The sequence below is a fragment of the Lactuca sativa genome, chromosome 2 (assembly GCF_002870075.4).
Source record: "Lactuca sativa cultivar Salinas chromosome 2, Lsat_Salinas_v11, whole genome shotgun sequence".
Lineage (NCBI taxonomy): Eukaryota > Viridiplantae > Streptophyta > Magnoliopsida > Asterales > Asteraceae > Lactuca > Lactuca sativa.
Genome location: NC_056624.2, coordinates 66927323 through 66952501, shown reverse-complemented (window position 1 = coordinate 66952501; position 25179 = coordinate 66927323). Strand labels below are relative to the sequence as shown.

At 36.5% G+C, this 25179-nt stretch overlaps 3 protein-coding genes across 3 annotated transcripts; 1 reads left to right on the top strand and 2 right to left on the bottom strand.

Annotated features, from left to right (window-relative positions):
• Nucleotides 1-10707: 10707 nt before the first annotated feature.
• Nucleotides 10708-17491, top strand: LOC111875932 (gamma-tubulin complex component 2). The gene is made up of 21 exons (XM_023872463.3): nt 10708-11131; nt 11300-11328; nt 11436-11481; nt 11645-11779; nt 11900-12031; nt 12225-12308; nt 12422-12520; nt 12602-12693; nt 12844-12916; nt 13002-13154; nt 13424-13543; nt 13667-13720; nt 13804-13887; nt 14483-14557; nt 14657-14806; nt 15108-15233; nt 15348-15455; nt 15763-15825; nt 16118-16192; nt 16811-17016; nt 17129-17491. The coding sequence occupies exons 1-21, from the start codon at nt 11051-11053 to the stop codon at nt 17259-17261; spliced, it is 2118 nt and encodes a 705-aa protein (XP_023728231.1). The 5' UTR covers nt 10708-11050; the 3' UTR covers nt 17262-17491.
• An 851-nt stretch (nt 17492-18342) lies between these two features.
• LOC111875930 (putative disease resistance protein RGA4) lies at nt 18343-20850 on the bottom strand. The gene has a single exon (XM_023872461.3). It carries the CDS (start codon nt 20848-20850, stop codon nt 18343-18345), a length of 2508 nt encoding a protein of 835 aa, XP_023728229.1.
• An 85-nt stretch (nt 20851-20935) lies between these two features.
• On the bottom strand, nt 20936-22184 carry LOC111875931 (putative disease resistance protein RGA3). Its single transcript, XM_023872462.3, has one exon. It carries the CDS (start codon nt 22103-22105, stop codon nt 20936-20938), a length of 1170 nt encoding a protein of 389 aa, XP_023728230.1. The 5' UTR covers nt 22106-22184.
• Nucleotides 22185-25179: the final 2995 nt, after the last annotated feature.

Sequence of the window (25179 nt, the reverse complement as noted above, 5' to 3'; positions counted from 1 at the left end):
GTGATCTAAGTGTTCTTGTGTTAAATTTTTGAAGGCTTGAAGAAGGAAAAGAAGAAAGGAGCAAGGAGAAGAGTAGTAGAGCAAAGATTCAAGGGCAAATCAGAGTTCTTTGAGGTATTCTTCGGATTTCCCCCTGTTTTATGCTTTAAACCTCCATTAGAACTCTTCTAGATCTAGTTTGGTGCTTTTCTCAAGCCTTATGATTGTATGGATACCCTATTATGTCGAGATATCCTTAGATCTGTTCATCTAGGAGTTGTAGAGCCCAGATCTATTGCCTTTTTGAAGTTACCTTGCATAAGAACCCTAGATTTACCCTTTTAAGTGCCTTTTTAGCCTTTATCTCCTTTTTCATGTGTTTGTACACGTAAAGTTGGAAACTTTACGTGGTGAATCAGCTTATTGGACTCAGATCTATCATTTGTATGTAATGGATTCAAGCAGAATCGAGTTTAGAATAGTTGCATGGTGGTGACTCGGTGAGTCGGAAGAACGACTCGGCGAGTCGAGTCGCGAGTCCCCGGTTTCTTCCTTTTTGAGTGATGCCGAGTGGGACCATTGAGTAGTAGAGTGGACTCAACGATTTCGAGGTCAGACTCAGTAATGGAGGGACTCGGCGAGTCCAAGGCAATCCTCTTAAGCTCAAGAACAGCTCGTCGAGTTGTTCATATGACTCGGCGAGTCGGATGCAGATTGTCTGAGTTCTTAGATCGAGAGATTACTCGTCGAGTCGATGCCATACTCGACGAGTAGCCACGAGTGGGGTTGTGAAATGAGATTAGAGACTCGGCGAGTTGGCGGCCCAACTCGGCGAGTCAGGTCCACTGTGAGTTGACTTTGACCGAGAGGGTTGACTTTGACCAAGGGTAAAAGAGTCATTTTACCCCAGTGTAGTGTTTAGTATTTGATTAAGTGTGTTTATGGATTTGTAGCCGGGGAGATACCGGAGCAGCAGCAGTTAGCCATTCACTAAGCAGCCAGTTCACGAGGTGAGTGTCCTTCCAGTAGGAACGGGTCTAAGGCCACAAAGTCGGCCCGTTTAGCTAGCAGTCAGCTTCGGACCTCGGTCCGATGTAGTAGTTAATATGTTTGATGCCTTCGTGGTTCAGACAGGTTTATGTGGTTATACTAGATGATATGTTTATGCTATGTTCCGTCAGCTTCGGACTTCGATCCGACGTAGGCGACAAGGTCCCAGTCAGCTTCGGACTTCGGTCCGATGTCAGCTTCGGACTCCGGTCCGATGTAGGGGACGAAGGTTCCAGTCAGCTTCGGACTTCGGTCCGATGTCCTAGTCAGCTTCGGACTCGGTTCGATGTAGGGGACGAAGGTCCCAGTCAGCTTCGGACTTCGGTCCGATGTTCCAGTCAGCTTCGGACTTCGGTCCGATGTAGGGGGCAAGGCCCCGGTTAGCCGGGCTTCGGTCCGATGCAGTGGGCAAGGCCCAGTATGTGCTTTATATATTTGTGTGGTATGTGGTAGTTTGGGGGAGCTCACTAAGCTTTGTGCTTACAGTTTCAGTTTTGGTTTCAGGTACTTCTGCAAGCAAAGGGAAGAGCTCGGGATGATGGCATCGCACACACCACAGCTACAGTTTTATCCTGGGAGTTGATCAGCTATCTTAGATATGTTTTGATATAGTCGTGACACCGTTTTTCCCATTTGTATTTTAGTATGGTTTTGAGACTTGCAACACATGGTTTTATTATAATATACTCTGATATATGACTTTTGGTTATATTAAAAATGAAATTTTCGGGTCGTATTTTTGGGTCGTTTCAGATTGCATGTCTTCCCTGTTTGCTTTGAGTGCATTCTTAGGGCATTTTGACAAGAACAACATGCATGCTTCTGTTAAGGTCCGATTTCTAGCACATGCATGGAGTGAATGAGCATCCAAGATGTACTAGAAATGGTTTAAATGCTTTTGGTCATGCAAGAACACAAAAGAAATGGAGAAGAAGATGTAATACTCGGTTTTGAAGTCACATGAACACATGTGCATCTTTTTCACTGCTTGCATGGGTTTGATCCCGGATTTTCACCATCTCAAACACATGCATTGTGTTATGGTGAGAATCTACAAACCACAAGGGAAAAATTAAGGATTTCTATCCATGGAAGGGCATAGAATCCGAAGAGTAGAGAAGAACCATGAACAAGAGGAAGTAAAATCATGAAACTATGAGGGAGGATTGTGTTGTTTACCTTGGTTTTGATCTTGAGAGAAGTAAGAACACTTCAAGGCCTTCTCTATTTCGAAACTATGGCAGAGAATGGAGGATTTTCGTGAGTTAGAGAGAGAGAAAGAGAGTTTGAGTGTTAGAATGGTGGAGTGTGAGAGAGAGTGAAGAGAGAAGTGGAAGAGTGAGGGTTTGATCTTAATGATTGAGTTTTTGGGAAGATGAAAGCATGGGGGAGAGAGGGTGCCGGATTTTTGAGGGTATTAAAGTGCCCTCTCTCTCCTAATTCAAATTAAATAATTTCCCTCTTCAATTTTTATAAAACCATAATTTTTATAAAAATGATTCTTTATGTAATTCTATATTTATTTAAAAATCTTGTTTTTATTTAATAAATTATGATTAATGTATGATAATTTAAATTTCTATTTCATTGGTAATAATGCATAATTTAATTAATAAAAATTTGATATTAGGAAGTTTATAGCCAAATTTTATAAGGTTTTTAAGCTTTAAGGTTTCTAAATTTGGATTTTGGCTCTTTAGGGTTTCTTTGGAACATTGTTTGATATTCACCATCATATTGAAATATGATTAGAATATTTTAATTTATTTTTAGGGTTTTATACCCTTTATCAATTGTAACAAAGTTTGAAGTTTCATTCTAATTATAGTATTGGCATTTCCTATTGTAGTTAAGCAACTTACTAGAATTGTAAGTGTCAAGTATATTAGTCCTAGATATTAGTTGGATCCTAGTTTATGCAAGATTTTGACCTAATCTACACTACTAGGCCATGGCATGTTGTGCATGAATGGTTTTTATAAATATGCATGAGTCCGAGAATGACCTGAATTGACAGTTGTCACACAAATCATTGCCAACAATTTTGATTTCATTTTGGTAAGCATAAACATTTCAATTCCATCTTTATTCTTGTTAGATTTGTTCTTAGCCATGTGTGGCTAATAAACCCTAGTTTCTAGTTTTTGTTCAAAACATGTTGATTGCTTGACTTGAAGCATATGATTTGATGTTTGATTTGTGATTCTATTCTAGTGATTATGTTTTCGCTTAAACTAGAATCCTTGAATTTGATTTGTGTTTGATTGGCCACTTTCATGAATTGAATTTTTGTGCAATTAATTAACTTTTAGGGCACCTAATCGTTCTATAAAGTTAATAATTGGTAACAAACAATAAGTTTTCTTATTGTAAAACATATGTCACATGTTTTCACATTTCCGAGCGTATGAGAAGAAAGGAACATTGTTGCGAAGCTTGTACAAAACTTAATGCAGTTTTTCAATACAATCTAAGAGCGTGTTTATGTTGAATTAGTAAAGCTAGGTCTATTCAAAGAGCGTGTTTTGGTTAGATAATTTGACAAGCGAGAGGTATTAGAGCTTGTTAATATCTTTCAGTACCAACTTAGAATATTAATCATGAATTACATCAAGTCATAATCAAGTTGAACAACAACATTGAGAACTAAACTAGAACCATTCAATCAAATTATTTACAAGTTTATTTCATTTTGCGCATGCTTTTAAAGTATATTGTTATTTTATTATTTTACTTTTGCAAACAAAACCCATCTTGTGACCAAAGTACCTTGCGCAAAGAGGTATAGACTTTTATCCCGTGTCTTTGTGGTTCGACCTTGCTTGCCTTGTACTACTTTTTAGTGCATTAAAGTAGTGTATTTGGATTTGTTGTACCCCTATTATTTGTTGGATTTGACACGCCTAAAAACAAGGTTGTACTGGGTCTATTTCACCCCTCAGGTCTATTTCACCCCCTGAGTCTATTTCAACTCAATCGGTATTTTTCATCTGTATGGGTCTATTTTACCTCACATACATATAGAAAACAGGCATGCAACAGGAATCACAAAGACTACAAGCACATATAATCCCTAGTGTCGTGTAGTATATTGAGCAATCTTACCTCGATCCGCTGATAATCAAATAGATGCTCGGACTACTAGACCGGAGAATCCCCACGCTAACTAATCAAATAAAACCTTAATTAATAATTAGGTCATAAACCATAATTAGGACTTTAATTTAGTAACCCCGACTCCTAGGGTAAAAGACCATTTTACCAATTCCCTTAATTGCCCCAATTAATCATGGCCCAAAATTAAAGGCACTTAAAGCCTAAAAATGGCCCAAATCCATAAAGGCTTAAGGCTTAATAATGATCCAACTCAATAAGACTTTTGGCCCACAAGAGCCCAAAACCTAGAGTCCAAAAGTGGCCCAAAACCAAAAAGCCCAAAATGGCCCCTAATGTGTACGCTTAGCGTACTACTTGGGTACGCCCAACATACAACTCTGGGACCAAAGAGTTACGGGGCCTCAACTACGTACACTGGAGTATGCGGGATGTATGCCCTCGCTTGACAATACTTCATTAAACACTTAATGCTTTAAGTTCAAATGTCTATTTTTCAGATCCATACATTAGGAAATGTCTTAAACGATAAAGTTACCAACGTGATGCCTTTGCATAGCTCAAAGAGACTCAAACCCTAGATTAAGCATTATACTTTTACCAAATGAGCATTAACCCATGCATGGTTGATCTTCAACCATCAAGATGCAAACTTTATGGACTAAGGACTTCAGAAACATCAAGAAGAGTAACTCAAAACTTTTGGAGTGACAAATCCTCACTAGAACTTATATATGGGACCAAAGGATGACTCCACTAGATCTAGATCTAAGCATAGAATAACCAAGGTTAAGACTTTATACCTCTATAAAGCTAAGGAATGTGAGTAAACTCTGGATCTACAAGCTCCAACTTGATTCATGCTCCTTCACCAAGGTTATTCCTCTTCAAGATTCACCAAATACCCATCAAAACACACACACAAGGATAAAATCTCTCTAAATGAGTTAATGTTTCGCAATGAGGTTTAAAGGAGCAATGGAGGCTGGTAATGAGAGAACCGTGGCGCATAAGGTTGTTTAAATGTGGTCCAAACCCTAAAAATTAGGGTTTGACCCCTGGCCACGTACGCCCAATGTACTCACACAACCTCTAATTTTCATGTAATGCCATAAAGAACCAAATTGCAAACAATTTTCATCCTAAGGGCCAAAATGTAAAATACCTTGAATCGAGTGTTACAACTAAAGAGAAAACATTAGAAATTTGGTCCTCATAAATCGAAGTTGTTGGCTGAACATCAATCTTCGATAATCTATCATGAAAACTCATTAGTGAACTCTCAATGCTTCTGAAAACATTCTCATCAGATTATTTCTTCTAGTTCAACCCCACAACATAATCCTTATTGAAAGCACGAATATGTTCAACCAATGTTCTTGTAGCGTCAAGAAGAACATCAACATTCTGTTAAATTCCAAGATAAAATTTACCAATCTTCTTGACTTCCTTTGTAACCAAAATCAACCAAGTCTTGAATCTTTAAAACAATGGACTCCTTCGAAGAGGTCACCGTCTTCTTAAATATATCGTGTCTCTCCCAAGAAAAACATTTTAAATTTCCATAATATCAAACTTGTAAGAAGTCATGTTGTTCGTAAGATGAGTCTCCAACCGTGTAACTACATTGGTGATAAGAGTCTTTGTCTTTATTTCTTGAGACTTTAAAGAAACTCAACATCTTCTTTACTCACATAAGAAGTGGTATAAATAAAAGAGTCATTTAGTTGTTCAACTTAGAGTTAAGAATATTGTATTGCTTCCTAAACATGATTGCATGATGTTCAACATCTTCTTCTTCAAGATCAGATTCCAATTCAACAAACTCAACCCTTTCATCTTCCTCAATATTCATGATATCCTGATCAATAGATTGAGAAGAGAATAACGCAACAATATGTTGTGTCAAGATACCTTCAAAAGTAGGAGAATTAAGAGGAATTGTTGTAGGAAGAATTATCAAAGTTGGTTGTGGTGATGAAGGTAGTGGTAGAACAGTTGAAGAATCTGGAATCGAAGTCGAAGGATACTCACCCATGTTAACATTTAACTCCTTATTAGATAAGATCTCATGGATGTTCTAAGACATAAATTCCTCTACATTGGACTTAGTAATAGGACCTTTGGGTAGAATAACAATTGTTGACTCAGGAAATAAAGTCAAAATTGTTTCACGATTTACGATGTTTGTATCCATATTAGATGTGTGTATAGTGACATATGGGTTGCTTGTCTCCTCGATATTTGGTTTGATAGAGGCATCCTTTCATGGTGAAACATGTTGTGTTTGATCTTCAGTATCAGTTGCCTCATCATCCATCTCTACTCTGACCTCATCTTCATTAATAATCTTCTTTTTAGGTTGTGTTGTGATAAGTTGTTCTTCGATAGTTTGAGCTCTTATCTTCGAAAACCTTTTCAGTAAGCCCAAAGCCTTTCGCTTCTTTTTTTGTTGCTCCACATCATCAGGATCCTCCTTAATTACAAGTTTACAACACCCTTAGTCTTCGACTTAGACTTCTTCGTTCCTTTGACAACTTTCTCAAAAACTTCTTTAATAACATGTTCTTTAGGCTTGGATTGTGCTTTCTTCTTAACAACAACAACATTTGGATCTTGAGTTATGTCTGATTTAACTCGAAATGTCACCTTCTTAGGAGTAGAAGCATAAGGAACAGGATGCAAATGTAACGCCCCGTTCTTAAAATATCTATTCATGGGTTCCCGAGATCAAGAGTAAGGGCGTTTCGGTCATTTATGGGCAATGGGTTTTATCCGAGAAGGTTTTGGACCGGTGTATGTTGATAGAAGCATAGGGCTTCTCGCCAACTTCGCGTGGATATAAAGTTCATCGGAAACGGGCTTAGAATAGAGGAGTTATGGCATTTCGAAGATATTGTCAATTATAGCCCTTAATGGGAAAAGTTGATAAGGAAGGCCAAGTATGAGAATGGGACAGGCTGGGTTACGCCCAGTGTAATTGGGTAAATGAACGCGGGTCTGTGGGGGCGTATGCCTAGCGTACTGGATGTACGCCCAGCGTACGTCCAAAGTCTTTAAACCCTAATTCGAGGGTGAGCCACTATATAAGGAACATAATGGCTCAAACCCTAGCCTCATTATCAGTCTACCCAACCTAAGAGAAACCCTAGAACGCCTCACCCTTCCTTTTGTGAGATCTTGACCTTGGTAAGCTCATTTTGGAGGTTTAAGCTTGGAAGAGGAAAAGAGGAAGTTGTCAAACAAGGACTTGGGAAGTTGGAGCTTTTAGATCTGGAATATCATCATCATCTAGAGCCCTTTTGAGGTATAAAGTCTCTTGCTTGACATTTATTTCGTGTGGATCTTGGTGTTATGAAGTTTTGACATCTTTCTTGTCCCAAAAGCCTCATCTTGATGCATGATTCGAGTTGGTTGAGATTAGCTGTCCTTTTAGACCTTAGGAGAGGTCTTGAGTAAGAAAAATGAGGTCCCAAGGGCTTTGGTTGTCTCATATGTGATATAGATGGGCCTTAATGGATTAAGACCTTGAGTTAAGAGCTTTATGGACGTCCCAAGTGATAAAGTTTGAGACTTTTTGGATCCTAGGCATGTTTGGTCGATGGATCTGAAGTTTGGGCTTAAGAGCTTAAGCCATTAAGGACTTATGAGGACTTTGAGTTCAACGGGTTTACGCCCCGCGTAAAGTGATGTACGCCCAGCGTACTCACCATTCTGCCTGTACGCTTAGCGTACATGGGATGTACGCCCCGCGTACTGTGTCTGCATGGATCATGAGTTTTTGGGCCGTGGTTTGGGGCATGTTTGGGTTTTTGGGCCTTAGTGGGCCATCAGAAATCATATTTTATGGACCAAGGATTATATGGTGGGCTTAGGTTGAGGCCCATTAAGGGATTGGGCCCAATGTAGCAAATTGGGCCATTGGTGGGTCACTAGTGGGCTTGAGAAGCTTACCTAGTGTTGGACCCTTCATATTCTAGTGTTGGGCATTAGTCTTGGACTAGATTGAGTTAAGGGTAAATTGGTCAATTTACCCTTGGAAGGATATTGTGCTTGGTCTAATGTTTGTTTTGTCGCTTCGGGTAGTTCGGGATTTTTGGTGAGGCGGCGGTTCGGGAATCTGCTTCTTCAGTTCAGAGTTTCGGCAGTTGCGAGGTGAGTTATCCTCACTATATCGACAGGGTCTATGGCACCAAGGCCGACCCTTGATCGGATGGAAATCCGGGTAGTTGTTTGTTATGTTATTGCTTTGTTATGTTTGCATCCTGGTAGTTAGGATGGTATATGTTAGAGACCTGGTTAGGGTCGGTATCCTGGTTTATAGGATTATGCTATGCTAGTGACCGATTAGGTCGGAATCCTAGTAGGGATGTGTTGCGTATGTGATCTGCTAGATTGGTTGAGTTGTTGTTATATGATTATATGTTTATGTGCACATGGTTGTTGATTGGGGTTTGGTTGAGGCGGGTCCCGCTTTGTGCTGTAGGCCAACATACCCAGGGCGGGTCGGTTATCCCGAAGTGCATGGTTGTTCTGTGTTCTGTTATGATATGGCATGTTGTGCATGTATGGTATATGTGGTTGGTATTTTGGGGGTATCTCACTAAGCTTTCGGGCTTACAGTTGTGGTTTAATGTTTTCAGGTTCTTCAGGAGATCGTGGCAAGGCAAAGGCGTGATCGTACCGCTCCTCATGATTATGTTTTATGATGTGGTTCTGGGAAGACTCTGATAATAATTGTATTGAAAACCTTTTTGTAATAACTTTATGAAACTTGGTTGTTTTTGAAAAGTTTAAATTGGTTGAAATTTTTATGGTCGTTACAACAAAGATGTTTTGTATTGAATTAACAATCGATTTGACTTAGACACTAGTCGAAGCATTGCATTTGGAATTCGACCAACTAATGGAAATGCAATAGGATCATCTACTGCAGTCTTAGGAATTTAAAGATGTGAAAATTATGCAACTTCAACTCCTTTAAGAATCAAAATTCCTGCTTGATTGTAAGCTTCATGCATAATTAAACTCCAAAAACGAGCACTAGCAATCTCAGTTGACTTCTTCGGATGCTTTGTATAGGTTGTAAATTCGTCCCATAACAGCGAGGCATAATAAACTTTTAAACCATAGTATAAACCAGCCATTATAGAATAAAAATGAAGTTTAGCTTTATCAATACCCGAACTTCTTCCCATCAAACATCGAAGAGTAACCCCAAAGAAGAAACTCCAGATGATGAGAAGAGTAGACTTCTTAAAGATGCTAACAATAGAAATTGGAGGAATATATCCCATTCATTCATCATTTAAAGTACCTGATCACACGAAGGAACTTCAAACGTACCCTCAGATGGCAATTGAAGGATCTGTGCAAACTGATTCTTTAGTAAACGTTTTGTTCCTTTTGATTCCATCTGAAACGTAACAACTTCAATATTCTTGTTGTATACAGTTGTTGAACATGCAAGCAATAACCAGTGCATTGGAATTGCAAAAGAAGACGATAAAGCATGAGCAAGAGCTGAATCATTCAAGCATTGAATGGGCATCTTCAATTCTTCAGGATACATCGACAAAGTTGGGATTAAACCAAACATTGTTCGATTGAATGTTCATTTGAGGAACATAAAATTCCTCGTTCGTAGTGTTGAAGTGATCGACAGTAGTTTGAGCAACTGACAAACTATAAGGTCTGTGGTTCTATTCATGAATTTGATTCATAGGATTTATAGTTTTTGTTTCATAAGTATGTTGCTATTAATTGAGAAAAGGCATAGATCCATTAGGTTGCATGTACCCTTAAATGTTAAGTGAAATTCCGCATGTAAATATTTTTTGTAACCTAAAAAGACCAACACTAACGGACTTCCAATTTTAGATATTGTGTTATGCAATAACAACGGGTATTTGTTACCATCAATAAGAGAAACCAATATATCCTATTTACTATCTTTGATGATGTTGCCAGAATAGCCGCCCAAAACCCGTCCTTTGATGACCCCCTCACCTATCGTTCCAAGAACTCTGACTTCACCTATTTACAAAAGAAATGATAAATGGTTGATTTCTTCAGTGGTATTGCAAGCATAAACAACTCTCCTTTAAAAACAGGCATTTCCTCAATGATTTCTTCTTCAGTGGAAGGGGTTTGTTTAACTGAAGCTTTTTGCTCTTAATTATTTGAAATGCCTGGTAAAGAGAGGTAGTGTGTAAAATTTCATCCCTCGACCCTTATTTATTTCATATATGGGTCTGGTATGTAGATCCATTTGTAAAGTTACCAAAAAAAACACATACCTTGTGGTCAAACCCGTGGTCCAAACACTTCTGGTGGTCGAACGTAAGTAGTCATGGTGATGGTTCAGAAAAGAAGATACATATTTGATGAGGATGGGTTTGTGAAAGAATTTGGAGGGTAGTTGGAGGGTCTATTCCTTCTATTTCTGGCGATGGAAAAAAAAAGTTAGGTTGATATGTATTAGTTTCAAAGGGGTTGACTGGGGTGTTTGTAGGGCCCATTTCTTTTTTTTTTTTTTTTTTTTTTAAATAATAAATGAAAAAAAAATAATAAGAAAATCAAAAATAAACTAGAAATGATAATATAGTCATTTTAGGTTTGAGAGGGATTACAACTGCAACAAAACCAAAATATAACAACCGTTCGAATTCAAAAAAAGAAAAAGAAAAAAGAACTAGAGATGGAACTCGCAATTTTTACAAACCACAGGTACCATTTTAGTAACTTTTTGTTTAAAAAGAAACAGGAGTAAGTTTTTTCAAACGTCCAGTCTCTCCTCTCTCACACTCCCATTTCCCCAAATCTGAAAATTAGAATCCTGAATCGCTGCGTCGCCATCCCCGAATTTTCATAGCGTCTTTTTCCTCTACTTGCTTCGCCATTCTCCATGGATGCAGTATCGTCTCCATGCCCTTCTACCCCTCAATGGAACTACGACAGACCTTTCCTCACCGGCCAATTTCACCAGGTTTCTCTTCTTTCTGTATATATTTACATATGTGTATGAATGCCCGGAGACATATATATCCCTATAATGTAATACCGAACCGTCTACCCTTTTGTGAATGTAGCTTATTTTGTTCAAATTTTGATTTTGTTAGAAACTGGTGTATAAATTTATGCTTGTTCGATGCAGGAGTCAAAGGGGCATTCAGTGGATATAGGGTACTTTACCTTTTCCCTGGACGGATATTGAGTTTATTCATGTTTCTATGCGTGTAATTGCTGTTATTAAAGCGAATTGTTTCTCCTTTTACACTTTCCTTGTACAGTTTGGAATCTGAGAAGCCGATAGGTTGCTATAATGCTTCTGTTCAGGTACAGCTACAGATGTTTTTATGCTTTTTTGTGCAATTCTTGGCCTTTTCATTCATAATGTCAAACCAGTGTCAATTTTGAAACCTAGAAACAAGTTACTATAGAATATCATGTTAAAGTAAAGATAATTGAAGATTTTGTGATAATGTTTCAACACATGCAGGAACTGATTGTAATTGATGATCTACTATCTGCTTTAGTTGGGATTGAGGGACGATATATTTCTATCAATAGAGTTGGAGGGAATGATGACTCCTTTATCTTCAATGTTGATGGATCTATGGATTTGGCACTTCAGGTAAGAATCTTCACATATACAATTATACATACACTGATACACAGATTCACATATGTATGCATCTATAACTTCTTGGAACTCTTTTCACTTTTGGGAAATAAACATTGCAAGAAAATGCAGGAATCATCGAAAAGAATATTCCCTTTATGCAAGAGCTATTTGATTATCAATCAATTTGTGGAATCAAGATCACAGTTCAAGTCTGGATTAGTTAATCATGCCTTTGCTGCTGCACTAAGGGCCCTCCTTTTGGTGAGTTATTTATGTTCAATGATGCCTATTAGATGATGGTTTTTACTGCATATAGTTATAAATAATGTTATTCAATAGGAATTATTGACTATGTAAGACCAATATATCAATATAACACATTTTAGTCATTTAGTGTCAAGGTTCCATGAATTTGCTATTTTGCTATATAATAATAAATAATTATTTTTTTCAGGATTATCAAGCCATGGTGGCACAGCTTGAACATCAGTTTCGACTAGGAAGACTCTCAATACAAGGATTATGGTTCTATTGTCAGGTAATTTCATTTCTTATAAACTTCATTTTTTGTTTATATATTTACAAATTAAGATGAGAATCTTCTTTTTTGGTTTCATGATTCATATTTGTTGCCTTTTAATATATTTGCAGCCAATGATGGGATCAATGCAAGCATTGTCAACAGTAATAAGGAAGGCATCAGCAAGTAATTTTGTGGGATCAGCAGTTCTTAACCTTTTACAAAGTCAGGTAATTATGTCAATAAACTAAAATAAAATATGTTATATGCTATTTATTAATTTATTGATATATTTTTTTAAATTCAAACAGGCCAAGATAATGGCTGGAAACTACTTGGTGAGATCATTGCTTGAGAAGATGATAGAGTCTGCAAATTCTGCTTATCTTGGCATACTTGAAAGGTATATATAAAGTCACAACACCCAATAATATATACTCCAAAAAGTACTATTTTACCCCTTTACCAATATAGAAAGTATGTTGCTATTTTCTGCAATTTTCACATAACATACTCAATATTATTGTCCATATATATATTTGCATATATGCAGGTGGGTGTATGAAGGAGTTATTGATGATCCTCATGATGAGTTTTTCATTGCTGAAAACAAATCTCTCCAAAAAGTACTATTTATTTTTACCCCTCCTACAGATTTTCCCAAAAAGTACAAACATGCTAAAAAGTAGGATTTTACCCCTGCTGCTGTAGGAGAGTCTGACTGAAGATTATGATGCTATGTATTGGAGACAAAGATACAGTCTGAAAGATGATATTCCTTCTTTCCTTGCAAATTCAGCTGAAACCATTTTAACAACAGGGAAATCTTTGAATGTCATGAGAGAATGTGGCCACACTGTTCAGGTCTTGTTTCTTTTTTCTGTATCTTTCAATTAATTGCATTTTTCGTCCCTTTGGTTTGTTGTTTCTTACAAGTGTGGTCCAATAGTTTGATTTTTAACCTTTTGGTCCTTAAAACGTTGTTTTGTCAATGCTTTAGGGATCCAGAATTCAAAAAATCAAACTAATGGACCATATTTTTGAAATTTAACTAACCACAGGGATGAAAAATGTAATTTACTCATATTAGTGCTATTATTAGAGGGTTTTATACATGTGTATAAATAATATAGGTGCCTGCATTGGAGAATTCAAAATTGATGAACTTTGGGTCGAATGATCACTATCTTGAATGCATTAAATCTGCTTATGATTTTGCAAGTGGCGAATTACTAAATCTCATGAAGGACAAGGTGGGGTTTATTGTTATTATTATTATTATTATTTTTAAAATCTTATTTCTAAATTCTAATGGCTGTGCTTTTTAGTTCTTTTAACTATGTATAATGACCAATTATTATTTTGAATGTTGGCAGTATGACCTTATTGGAAAGCTGCGTTCTATTAAGCATTATCTTCTTCTGGATCAGGTTAAATTTTGATTTTTTGTTTTTGCAGTTTAAAGTTTTTGAATTGAAATTAATAATTAAATTTGATTGAGTTAGAAATACAGGGTGATTTCTTGGTTCATTTTATGGATATTGCACGTGATGAACTTGATAAAACACCAAATGAGATCTCTGTTGAGAAGCTTCAGGTCTTTCTCCATTTACCTCATATTATTTGACTAAAAAAACCAGAGTATATTTTGGGCAATTATTGTGATTACACCACTGATACTTTATTCCTTCCAATCAAGCTTTAAAAAGTTAAAGATATATTTTTTTCCAAAGTAGCCATTCTAGTTCTCCAAATCAACCATTTTTGACCTATTATATCAGGTCAAAATGGTTAAATTGGAAATATGTCTGAAACTTTAATGTTTTTTTTTTATTGGAAAAAAATAAAGTAGAAATGGTTAGTTAAACTGCAAAATTGCACAAAATATAATGCTGTTTCTGTAATTTGCCCTTATTTGTATAATCCATATGTATAGTTAGGGATCAAAGTTATCCATATATAAGAATTATCGTTTCTCTATTTACCCATTAATTAGTTCCATCTGAGAAAATAAATGACAATTGTAAACAGATGACTTATGGAAAAATACTCAATTTCCTGACTTTCTTTCTGCATAAAGAGTTTGATGTTATAAATATAATACACAAATAAATGAAAATGAAAGCACACTGCTATTTTTTAATTTTATTTTGTAAAATTTATGTTTTAATTTATTTGAGTTTAATTTTCAGTCTCTGTTGGACCTTGCACTGCGTTCGACAGCAGCTGCAGCAGATCCTTTGCATGAAGATGTCACATGTTCTGTGGTCAGTTTCATTTATTCCCACTACAACATAACATTCCACTTTCAGAAATAATTAATTAATTAATATTTTATTAATGTATTATATGCCTTTCTTTTTCAGGACACAGGTTCTTTGTTAAAGAGACTGAGCATTTTGAAAGATCTTCAAACAGGTGGTGGTGGTGGTGGTGGTGAGTCAGTTTCAGAGGCTGATGTTTTAGAAGAAGAGCCCTTGATCACTGGTATGGAAACCTTCTCTGTCAATTACAAGGTAATCACCTTTAACATTTTCTATCTTTTTTCATTTAATACAAGAAATAGGAACCTACTTTCATTCATTTGTTTATTATTTATTTATAACATCTTAATATCATCTATTCCTATTACAAAATTCTACTTTGAAAAAATCCATTTAGTTATTTATAGCAATGTCATTCAAATACAAATCATTTTTAATATTACAATGTTATAATTTTGGAATTAGGGTTAATCTCATAAAAGTAAGTTGTTATCTAAATTTCTAATTATCTAATTATCAATTAAATGAAAGTAAGTTGTTATTTTTGTTACAGGTTCAATGGCCATTATCTCTTGTGATATCAAGAAAAGCTCTGACAAAATACCAATTAATTTTTCGATTTCTGTTTCATTGCAAACATGTTCACAGACAGCTTTGTGCAGCTTGGCAACTACATCAAGTATGAGACTGAATATCCCTGATATAAATAATTACTGTATTAAAAAATAAAAATATCTCCTTTTAATATATTTTTTTTAATTATACTTTAATACTTTTCTTGTTGGTTTTGTAGGGTGCACGTGCACGTGATATGCATGGAACTGCAATCTCTACATCATCAATACTATGCAGGAATATGCTTAAATTTATAAATAGCCTTTTACATTATCTAACATTTGAGGTAAAAGTAAAACCATGTTCTTATGTTTATAAAATACAATTCCTTACCAATAATAACAATATATAATTATTATCAGTAAAAATGTAAGTATGTTATGTAAAAAAATAAAGTATATTGTGTAAGTGTCATGCTATAAGTATGTTGTTATTATGGGTAAAGAAATATAAATATATTGCTATTTCCCATTTATTTATTTATTAATCTGATGGTAATGTGGTTATTTATCTCTCTTTTGTCAAAATAACAAAGGTGGAAGTGATATTATATTATTATGATTGAATAACATATTCATTTTATATTGTTTTAGGTTCTTGAACCAAATTGGCATGTTATGCATAATAAACTTGAAAATGCAAAGAGCATAGATGAGGTATATGTTGATTTCTTTATTGTAGCATCCTACTTTCATTTTTTTTTGTGTGTTACAACATTGTGCTTTGAAAAAACTACCCAATTATGGCAATGTCATACAAATACAAAGCAATATTTACTTCTTTAGCTGGGATCATTTTTCAAAGTAAAATGTTCTAATAAGAAAAAAAATTGTACTACAATGCTGTAAAAGAAAATTTTGAAAGTAGATTGCTATATTACACAAATAAATGAAAGTAAGTTGTTAATTTTTTTCCCTGTGTGTGGTTGTAATCTTTGTATGAAAATAGGTAATTCAATATCATGACTTTTTCATGGAGAAGTGTCTTAAGGAATGTTCACTTCTTTCACCAATCCTCCTCAAGGTTTGCATCATTCCTTAATTCATAATGAGCTTCATTTTCTGTTTTATATCATGCTCTGAAATTTGCACATCTAGTTTTACAAAAGGCTATATGGAAAAATAGATGAATAGTAAGCAAATTTAATATGATTTCCCTTAAAGCATTATTTGCTTGCATACATTTTGAAAAGAGAAACACAGACATGTAATAGTTATTTTTTTTCCCCATTAAGTATTGTCTGTATAAAGTGCTGTCTGGATAACTAATGTTCAAAAAAATATTTTAGAAAATGATGACACACTTGGTGAAAAGAATGTTAAAAGTAAATGAGGTAAAATTCGTAAAAAAGTTAGGTAAAAAAGGAACATTCATATGTAACTTACCACATTGAGGGGCTTTTTTTTTTTTTTTTTTTTGACTTAATGACGTTAGCGAACTAAGTACAATCTCATGTTAAAATTGATGAATACTCTGAATTTTTTTGGAATGTAAGGATAAGGTGGTCATTTAGTCTCCATCCATGACTTAATGGGGCCTGAAGTCATGTCTCCATTAAGTAAAAAAGAAATAGTCATAATTTCTATACAAGGTTTGTGTTTCTGAATTTGTTCTAATAATAAGTTTTTGGGTGGAATGCAGAAATTTGAGAAACTGAAACTTGTATGCCTTCAGTATGCTTCTGCAACTCAGTGGCTAATGAGCTCCATTGAAGCTCCTGATTCAAACAGTTCCTTTGATGATTTGGATTCATCTTCCTTGGAAAATGTAAAGGTTTTGAAGCTAAGAAAGTCTTCCAAAAAACCAAATTCACCCACAGACGAGTCTACAGTCATCGAATGTGTCTTGTAAGATCTTAAAACTATACCTCTTTTTCTTTCTATGTATGCATGTATGTATTTATATACTATATATGTGTGTGTATGTATATGTGTGATGGAGCAGAGTGATTTTTGACAGGAAATTTGAGAGGGAGTTCAGTAGTGAGCTGGAGAGTTTAAGACCAATATTGAGCAGCAGGGCACAAGCAGAACCATATTTGACTCATCTTGCACAGTTGATTCTTGGTGTTGGTATGGATCACCACATGTAGATTTTTTTTCTTCAATTTTACAGTTTGCTTGTTGATTGTTGATTGTAGTGGTTTTTTTTGTATGTATATGTTTTGGAATCTGAGTGTTTTTGCTTGCATGATGAACCACTTTTGTAGATTTCATAGTAGTAAAACATGGATCATCTGGATTTGATTTTAGCCAAACACAATTTGTTTCTTGTTATTAAAATGATATGGAGTTTTTATTGATTGGAAGTATATTTCATGCCTCTTGAAAGCCGAATTGTAAAAACCGATCCAATCGAATTATAATTTGGTTGGTTCAGACTTCAGATTGGATTTGATTATTTGAATTTAATTTGTATTTATTCGGATCCGCATCTTGAAAACGGAAATCAGTTGGATTCACTTGGTTCCATCTAAACGCATAGAATATGACTCTCGATTGATATGGGAACAACTTTTAATAGCTTCTGTTATCCTCAGCCACCTCCAACTTTTAGCACTTGATAGGATCAGCCCCTCCTGTACTTTATTCTGTAGCCCTCAAGTTCTTTAGATTAACTGCCAGTCCTTGGACTTTAGCTTTATGACCAATTCTACTACTAAAACTAAAACCCACATTAATTAATTTGCAGAAACCTTTCCAAGTTAACAAGACAAATAAAATGGACATATAATCGTTGTTAATATTGCATGACAGGGTAACAGCAAATTATATGTTACAAATCAGTTGCAAGGAACGAGAGTCATCATGCAATGTATTAGATAAATGATGAATTATGAAAGAATATTAAACACAGGTAAAAGTTGCAAAATTGGTCGATCAATTGGGATTAAAAGTCAACTGTAGCTGTAAGTTATAAAGTGAGAAGAATTTTGGGATATTAATTATAAAGTGCAAGTATCCAATTTATAAAATGTTTGGACTTTTACATATCTTTCGTACTGATCATGTCTTATACCTGAACAAGACAAATGTTTGGGTACAATTTGGATCGCAAGGGAGGAGAGTTTATTATTAAGCAAGAGCCAAGAGGAGGAATGATCTGACTGATACAACATATCTAATCTATATATACACCAACCAACACACTCAAATAAGAAATAAACTAATTAATTAACACTTTACATTATTTAGTTCGACAACTGTTGCTTCCCGTGGCGCTCCCCGTCTAACTGTTTCTTTGTTTAGCCGATTGCAGTCATAGAAGCTCAAATATCGGATAGATGACATGTTGGTTAACCACATAGGCACTTTTGGTATTCCGAATCTTACTAAGGTTAACTTAGTCAGTGAAGTGAGGTGCTGTATTTCTTCTGGAATTGACTCCCAATCATCCCAACCTTTCAAATTTAATGAATGAAGGTGGTTCCTTAACTTCTCGATGCCTTGGAGACTCGGGAAAGAATCGAGCTCCTTTGAGAACGGACCAACTCTCAACTCATTTAGGAAGGAATAACAATCGAACATTTTGAGAGGCAAGTAAGTCAGTTTGTTGCAATCGGTAATTTGCAAAGTCTTCAAAGAATGACACTGTTTGGGCAAATTGGTTATTTCTAAAAGACTAGGACATGAGAAAATATCTAAAGACACGAGAGATGTGAGGCCTTGTATGCTCTTAATGTACTCCAGACCATAGCAGTTTTGGATGATTAAGGAAACAAGAGGATGAGGATGGTATTCATCTAAGAGAAAAACCTTTGGGCAATAAGTAATCTCCAACTTCTCGAGGACAGGGGATATCATTTTTGAGCTGTTGGGTGCTCCATCTATCCACTTTTCCAGTCTTTCCATATGTATTAGTCGGAGCGATCTCAACGATGGACACAAAGGCTTGGTTGATCCGGTAACAGCAGAACTCCTTAAGCATGTCAAGCTGTCCATATGTTCCAACTCAAGATCCCGAAGATGTGGTAGGTGCTCAAGCGTCGGAAAAGAGAGGCAGTTCCTACAGTTATATAATGTCATCTTCACGAGCTTGTCGAGGGGCGTCCATTTTGCTTCGACATCGATTGCCATCTTCGTTACTGATGCCAGGTAATTATCACCAGAAAGATTGGCTATTCCTAAAAGACTAGGGCAGCTCTGGATAGAAAAAGATGCAAGAGATGTGAGGCCTTGTATGCTCTTAATGGACACCAGACCATTGCAATCTCTAATCTTTAAGGAAACAAGAGGATGGGGATGGCATTCATCTAAGAGAATAATCTTTGGGCAATGAACAATCACCAACTTCACAAGGACAGGAGATATCATTTTGGAGCAGTTGGTTGCTCCATCTATCCACTTTTCCAGTCTTTCCATATATTTTAGTCGGAGCGATCTCAAGGATGGAGACAAAGGCCTGCTTGATCCAGTAACATCGGAACTCCTTAAGCATGTCAAACTGTCCATATGCTCCAACTCAAGATCCCGAAGATGTGGTAGGTCCTCAAGCGTCGGAAGAGAGAGGCAGCTGCGACATCTATCTAATCTGATCTTCACGAGCTTGTCAAGGGGAGTCTCTTTCCCATGGACATTGATTGCCATTTTCATTACCCATTCCGGAAAATTATCACTGGAAAAATTTTTAATTGTCAATATTTTCACATCTCCAGGGGGCTGCAAGCCTTCCAATACATCCTTGTAGTTTCGGTTGGCATCTTCATCACCGTTTCCGTTGGCACCTCCACAGTTCCAACTCCATTCGAATTGAATATCGTATAAATTTTTCTTTCTAGATAAGTCCGCCGTAACAGCATCCTCTTTGCTCCTAACATTTTCAAGACCGCCAATACGAAGCTTTCCACCAAGGTTATTCAAATGGCGTAGCTCTTCAATACCATGTCCCTTCCTTCTAAGCACTCTGAAGGAAGGCAAGTTTCTAAGAGAAGTCAGTTGTCCTATGATATTGGCAGGAATGTTTTTGCTACACTTGAAATACCGCAAGCCTATCAAATTTCTCATTGCTTCTGGAAACTGCTCAAAGCCAAAAGGCAACTTCAGTGTTTGCAAGTGGTATAGTTTACCAATAGATTTAGGAAGAACACTGATATCCGTATTTGACAAATCAAGATACCTGAGATGCACCAACCCGCCAACTGAGTCGTCTAACTTCTCTATTCTATGACCTTTGAGTGTTAGGATTCGTATGCACTTTAATTGTTGCAATGAAAATTTTGTCTCAACTCTAACTTTGATGAACATCGAATGCAAAGTTCTAGCCACCGGATTTCTTTCAATGAATGTAGAAACCTTGGTTTTGAGTTCATCGCCCATGTTCTGTTCTTGTTCTTGGTAAAAAGCCAGATGTTTAACCTGAGGGATACACGCAATATCAGCATTTGTCGCATCCACCAGACATAAGCTTTCATGTTTTGAAAGTGATAATGAAAGATCATGCACCAGATCATGCATGCTACAATTAGTGATGTGACCATAGTACTCATCCCTTTCAACATCTTGGAACAACGAATTGTTGACCAAAATTTGGAAAATATCATTTCCCACATCCTCCATCTCCTTGTCGTTTTCCTCATCAGCTTGAACCAACCCTAAAGCCATCCAAAGTCGGACCAGTTCTTCCCTTTCCATGCGTGTATCTTTCTCAAAGATGGAACAATATGCAAAACATTGCTTGGCCATAGAACTGGGGAGATTATCAAAGCTCAGTTCCAAACTCTTTTGAACTCTCTCCCTTTCATCTTCTAGATCCCAAACTTTGCTATTTTTAATTGGCCAACCACTTCTCAGGGTCACTATAATTTTGCAACATACCTCCTATTACATTTAATAGCAATGGCAAACCACGACACTTTTTGACAATATCACACCCTAACTTCTCCAATTCGGGTTGTGGTGATTGTCCTACTAGAAACGCCCTCTCTTTAAAGATGTACCAACAATAATCATCAGAAAGACCTTTTAAAGGACATGAATCCATCGTCATACCCTTGGTTCCAATGTCAAGTTTCCTGGTGGTGACCAGAATGCCACTTCCAATTTGTGACTTCACATTTATCATAACACTCCTAAAATCTTCCCAATACAATCTCTCTTCATCCCAAACGTCATCCAGGACTAGCATATATCTTTTCGCTCCCAGTTTCTTTTCAAGATCTCGAACTAAATTGACCATTGTTTCCGACATAGGTTTCTCTCCTGCAACAGATTCATAGATCTTTGCCAGAAGTGTGTTGATGTCAACCTTAACAGACACACACAACCAAGCTTTCACATCAAAATGTTGTTGGATTTTTGGATTATTGTATACGGACTTAGCCAGGGTGGTCTTCCCCATCCCGCCCATTCCCACAATGGGAACAATTGTAAGCTTTTCTTCTTTTCTTGACTCGGTTAATAGGTGTATGATGCGCTCTTCTTCATCCTCCCTCCCAACAATTTTGAATTCGCCTAAATTTGGATCTGTCTCCCGGTAGGGGCGATCTGGAACAACAACAGGACCAGGCTGTTCATTTTGTAGTCCCAGCTCGTTTGCTTGTTTATTGATTTGAGACAACTTTTCGTTAATGTTTTTGATTCTATGACCCATTTCACTACGAAATAAAAGCTTTTTCAAGCTTGGGAGAGAGGGTACCTTTATTGCCATCCGACCTCGATTCTTTACCTCACGCCTCAGCATTTCGTAGTGAAACTCATCCAACACATCATCAGCTTCACCAACAACATCTTTTAGCTGTTTCAGCCACTCCATCACCCCATGTTTTTGACCTTTCTGAATCTCGGCATCCTGTAACTTGGCACGAATCATTTTCAAGGTCCGTTCAAGTGTGTACAACTTCTCTTTGTAACCCCAAGCAAGGGCGACTTCGTTGACAGCTATGGATGCTAACTTTTTCAGGATCGCCTCGGCAGCTACAGTAACTAAAGCATCGGCCATTTTCAAATTTCAATGGTGTATGTGTGTTTCAGATACGAGAGAGAGAGAGAGAGAGAGAGTCGATGAGAGAGCGTGAAATATAAAGTCACACAATTCAAAACTCACAACCCAATAAAACGACATGGAAAACAGAAAAGATGCTTTAACATATTCAATATTAATTTTATGTCGAAGAATTCAATATAATATTTGTAATTGGGGATTTTTTTATGTACCGTGATTCCCAAATGTAACCCTTTATATATATATATATATATATATATATATATATATATATATATATATATATATATATATATATATATATATATATATATATATATATATATATATATATATATATATATATATATATATATATATATTTGTTATTATTATATAATATTAAATAAATCAAAATCTTGATTTTTTTTTTGTCTTTTTCCTTTTAGATTGTATGGATGTTACATTTTTTATCGAATTAAAAAAATAATCTTTTTAACAACATTAATATAAACGATCTGAATGTTATATTTTTGTTAATTTAAAAGTTTCATCATATGAACAATATCAACTGCAAATTAAATTTATTTTGTCACTACAACGTTATTATTAAACATACAATGTTATCATTAGACAAATTAAACATTAAACATTAAAAAAATTAAAATTTTACATTCGGTTGAGTGTGATACAGCGTAAGCATACAATGTTATTATTAAACAAATTAAAATTTTATATTTTACTAATTATCTGTTACGTTAACTATTTCAGGACGACGATTATTGCATTGCCTATATGGTGGAACGTAAGCATTCAATCAAACATGATACAATGTTTGCCATCAAGTAGAGCGTGCTGATTTGTGCATATTCCATATCTAAGAAACATTAGCCATTTGATGACCCTTTTGTAAATCAACCTTAACATAATGAAATGTAACACCCATAAAATTCAAGCCAATTTAAACTTTTAAAATATTTCAAATCCATTAACCATTACAAACTTGTTTTCAAAAAGTATCATATCAGAGTATCCCAAAAACAAATTCATGAAAAGTGATAAGCAATACGATCACGCCTTTGCCTTTCCCCGATCCCCTGAAGTACCTGAAATAATAAACTGAAACTGTAAACTCGAAAGCTTAGTGAGTTCCCTAAAATGCCGATACACATACAGTCCACATAACAATATCAGCAATATCATAACATAACAAACCGAACAAAGTGCAACGGGTCCACAGCTTTACAGACTGGATTACCCCTGGGCCCACAGTGTGAGTCTGGATTGCCTTGCGGGCCCACAACTCACATCTGGCTTGTCATCGAGCCCACAATACGAGTCTCCCTTAGCCCATAACTGGAATGCTCCTAGGTTTGTTGGTTACCGCATGAAGCAATCCCACCTCAACCCATCCTACATAACATATCAACATATAACATAACCACTGAGCATGCATATAATCATATAACACAGGTAGTCCTACAAATCTACCTAAGTGGCATAACCACTGAGCATGCAGATAATCATATATCAACACAGGTAGTCCTACAGATCTTTCTAACCGGCATAACCACTGAGCATGCAACATTAACTTCATACTCAACATACTAACACTGCTAGGATAACATATTCAATGGGCCAGCCTTGGTGCCTTAGACCCCTTAGTATAGTGAGGATAACTCACCTTGCAAATGTCGACTCAACAGATAAACTCCAACTCTCATATCACTGCCACAAACTCCACCACCTATTATCATAATATAACCATACCCGTAAGTTCCCAGCCATTCAAGGTACCCCATAAGTCAACTAGTCAACCCCTAGTCAAAGTCAAAGTCAACAGTCAAGGTCAACAATCATGTTGACCCTAACTTGTCGAGTACCCTTGGCTACTCGCCGAGTTCCTTGAGATACTTGTCCACTTGCCGAGTCACCGGGGTGGCTTGTCGAGTTCCTAAGGTTCGCAATCGAAGCTCTAAGGCCACTCGTTGAGTCTTCCTTCTTGCAACTCGACAAGTTCACACGCATTCATCAATTGGGGAAACCTTAGCCGACTCGCCGAGTTGTTCCTTTAACTTGTCGAGTCTACAACAATCTTCATCGGACTTGCCGAGTTGTTCATCCAACTCGTCGAGTTCAATGCATATCTTCATATGACTCGCCGAGTCGAATATGCGACTCGTCGAGTCTCTTCAGTCATTTCAACATGCAGACACTTTTAAGCCATGGCAAGGCCCCAAATTGCAGATCCAACTTCCTTAGGCATGCTTACCACGTTAAGTTGCAAAATTTACGTGCATGCAAGACTCTATTGACTTAAAATGCCAAAACTAAGCTTGAAATGGGGTTTTACACTTAGGGAGGGGTTCATACTTGCAAAAGCTGATAACTTTATGGTCTTATAATTCACAGAGAGTTCAGATCTGAAGTTACAACTTCAGATCTGAGCTCATACCCCAGAAATAGCTCCATGACCAAGCGAAAAAGCCCAAAACTCCATCCAAGGAGATCTAGAATGAAATGGGATTAAGATAACATCTTAATACATTCCCAAAAGATGCCAACTGATGTAGATCTTAATTCCCACGAGTTTCTTGCTTCAATCCACTTGCTTCCCTAAACTCTTCTCACCAAGAATCCTCTTCCAAAGCTTCAAACACACAATGGGGCACACATACACTTATTAGGGTTTTGCTAAGCTCTCAAGGGACTGTAAAGAGGCTGAAGGAGGCTTGTGATTCTTTAAATAGATTGCAAAACCCCGGGATTTAGGGTTTCATCTGCCAGCTCCTACTCGTCGAGTCCCTTCTTGGAATCGGCAAGCAGGCAACTAAATTCGCGAACTAACCCGTTGCTACTTGACGAGTAGGGCAACCAACTCGTCGAGTAGACCTTGGAAACAAATGAATTCTTATTTAAATCAATACCTAGGAATTTGGTCATTCCAACTCTCCCCCACTTGAATTAGACTTCGCCCTCGAAGTCCGGTGCGATGAACAACGTCGGGTAATGCTCCCGTATTTCTGCCTCCGGCTCCCACGTCCACTCAAATCCTTCCGATGCTCCCATTGTACCTTCACCAAAGGTATGTT

What these genes read in the sequence shown, in the direction of transcription:
- LOC111875932 (XM_023872463.3), top strand. Translation starts at nt 11,051, where the DNA reads ATGGATGCAGTATCGTCTCCATGCCCTTCTACCCCTCAATGGAACTAC. An exon ending in TCTCTGTTGAGAAGCTTCAG is followed by an intron (nt 13,888 to 14,482) that starts GTCTTTCTCCAT and finishes TTTAATTTTCAG; the next exon opens with TCTCTGTTGGACCTTGCACT. An exon ending in TTTCACCAATCCTCCTCAAG is followed by an intron (nt 16,193 to 16,810) that starts GTTTGCATCATT and finishes GGTGGAATGCAG; the next exon opens with AAATTTGAGAAACTGAAACT.
- LOC111875930 (XM_023872461.3), bottom strand. Translation starts at nt 20,850, where the DNA reads ATGGCCAAGCAATGTTTTGCATATTGTTCCATCTTTGAGAAAGATACA.
- LOC111875931 (XM_023872462.3), bottom strand. Translation starts at nt 22,105, where the DNA reads ATGGCCGATGCTTTAGTTACTGTAGCTGCCGAGGCGATCCTGAAAAAG.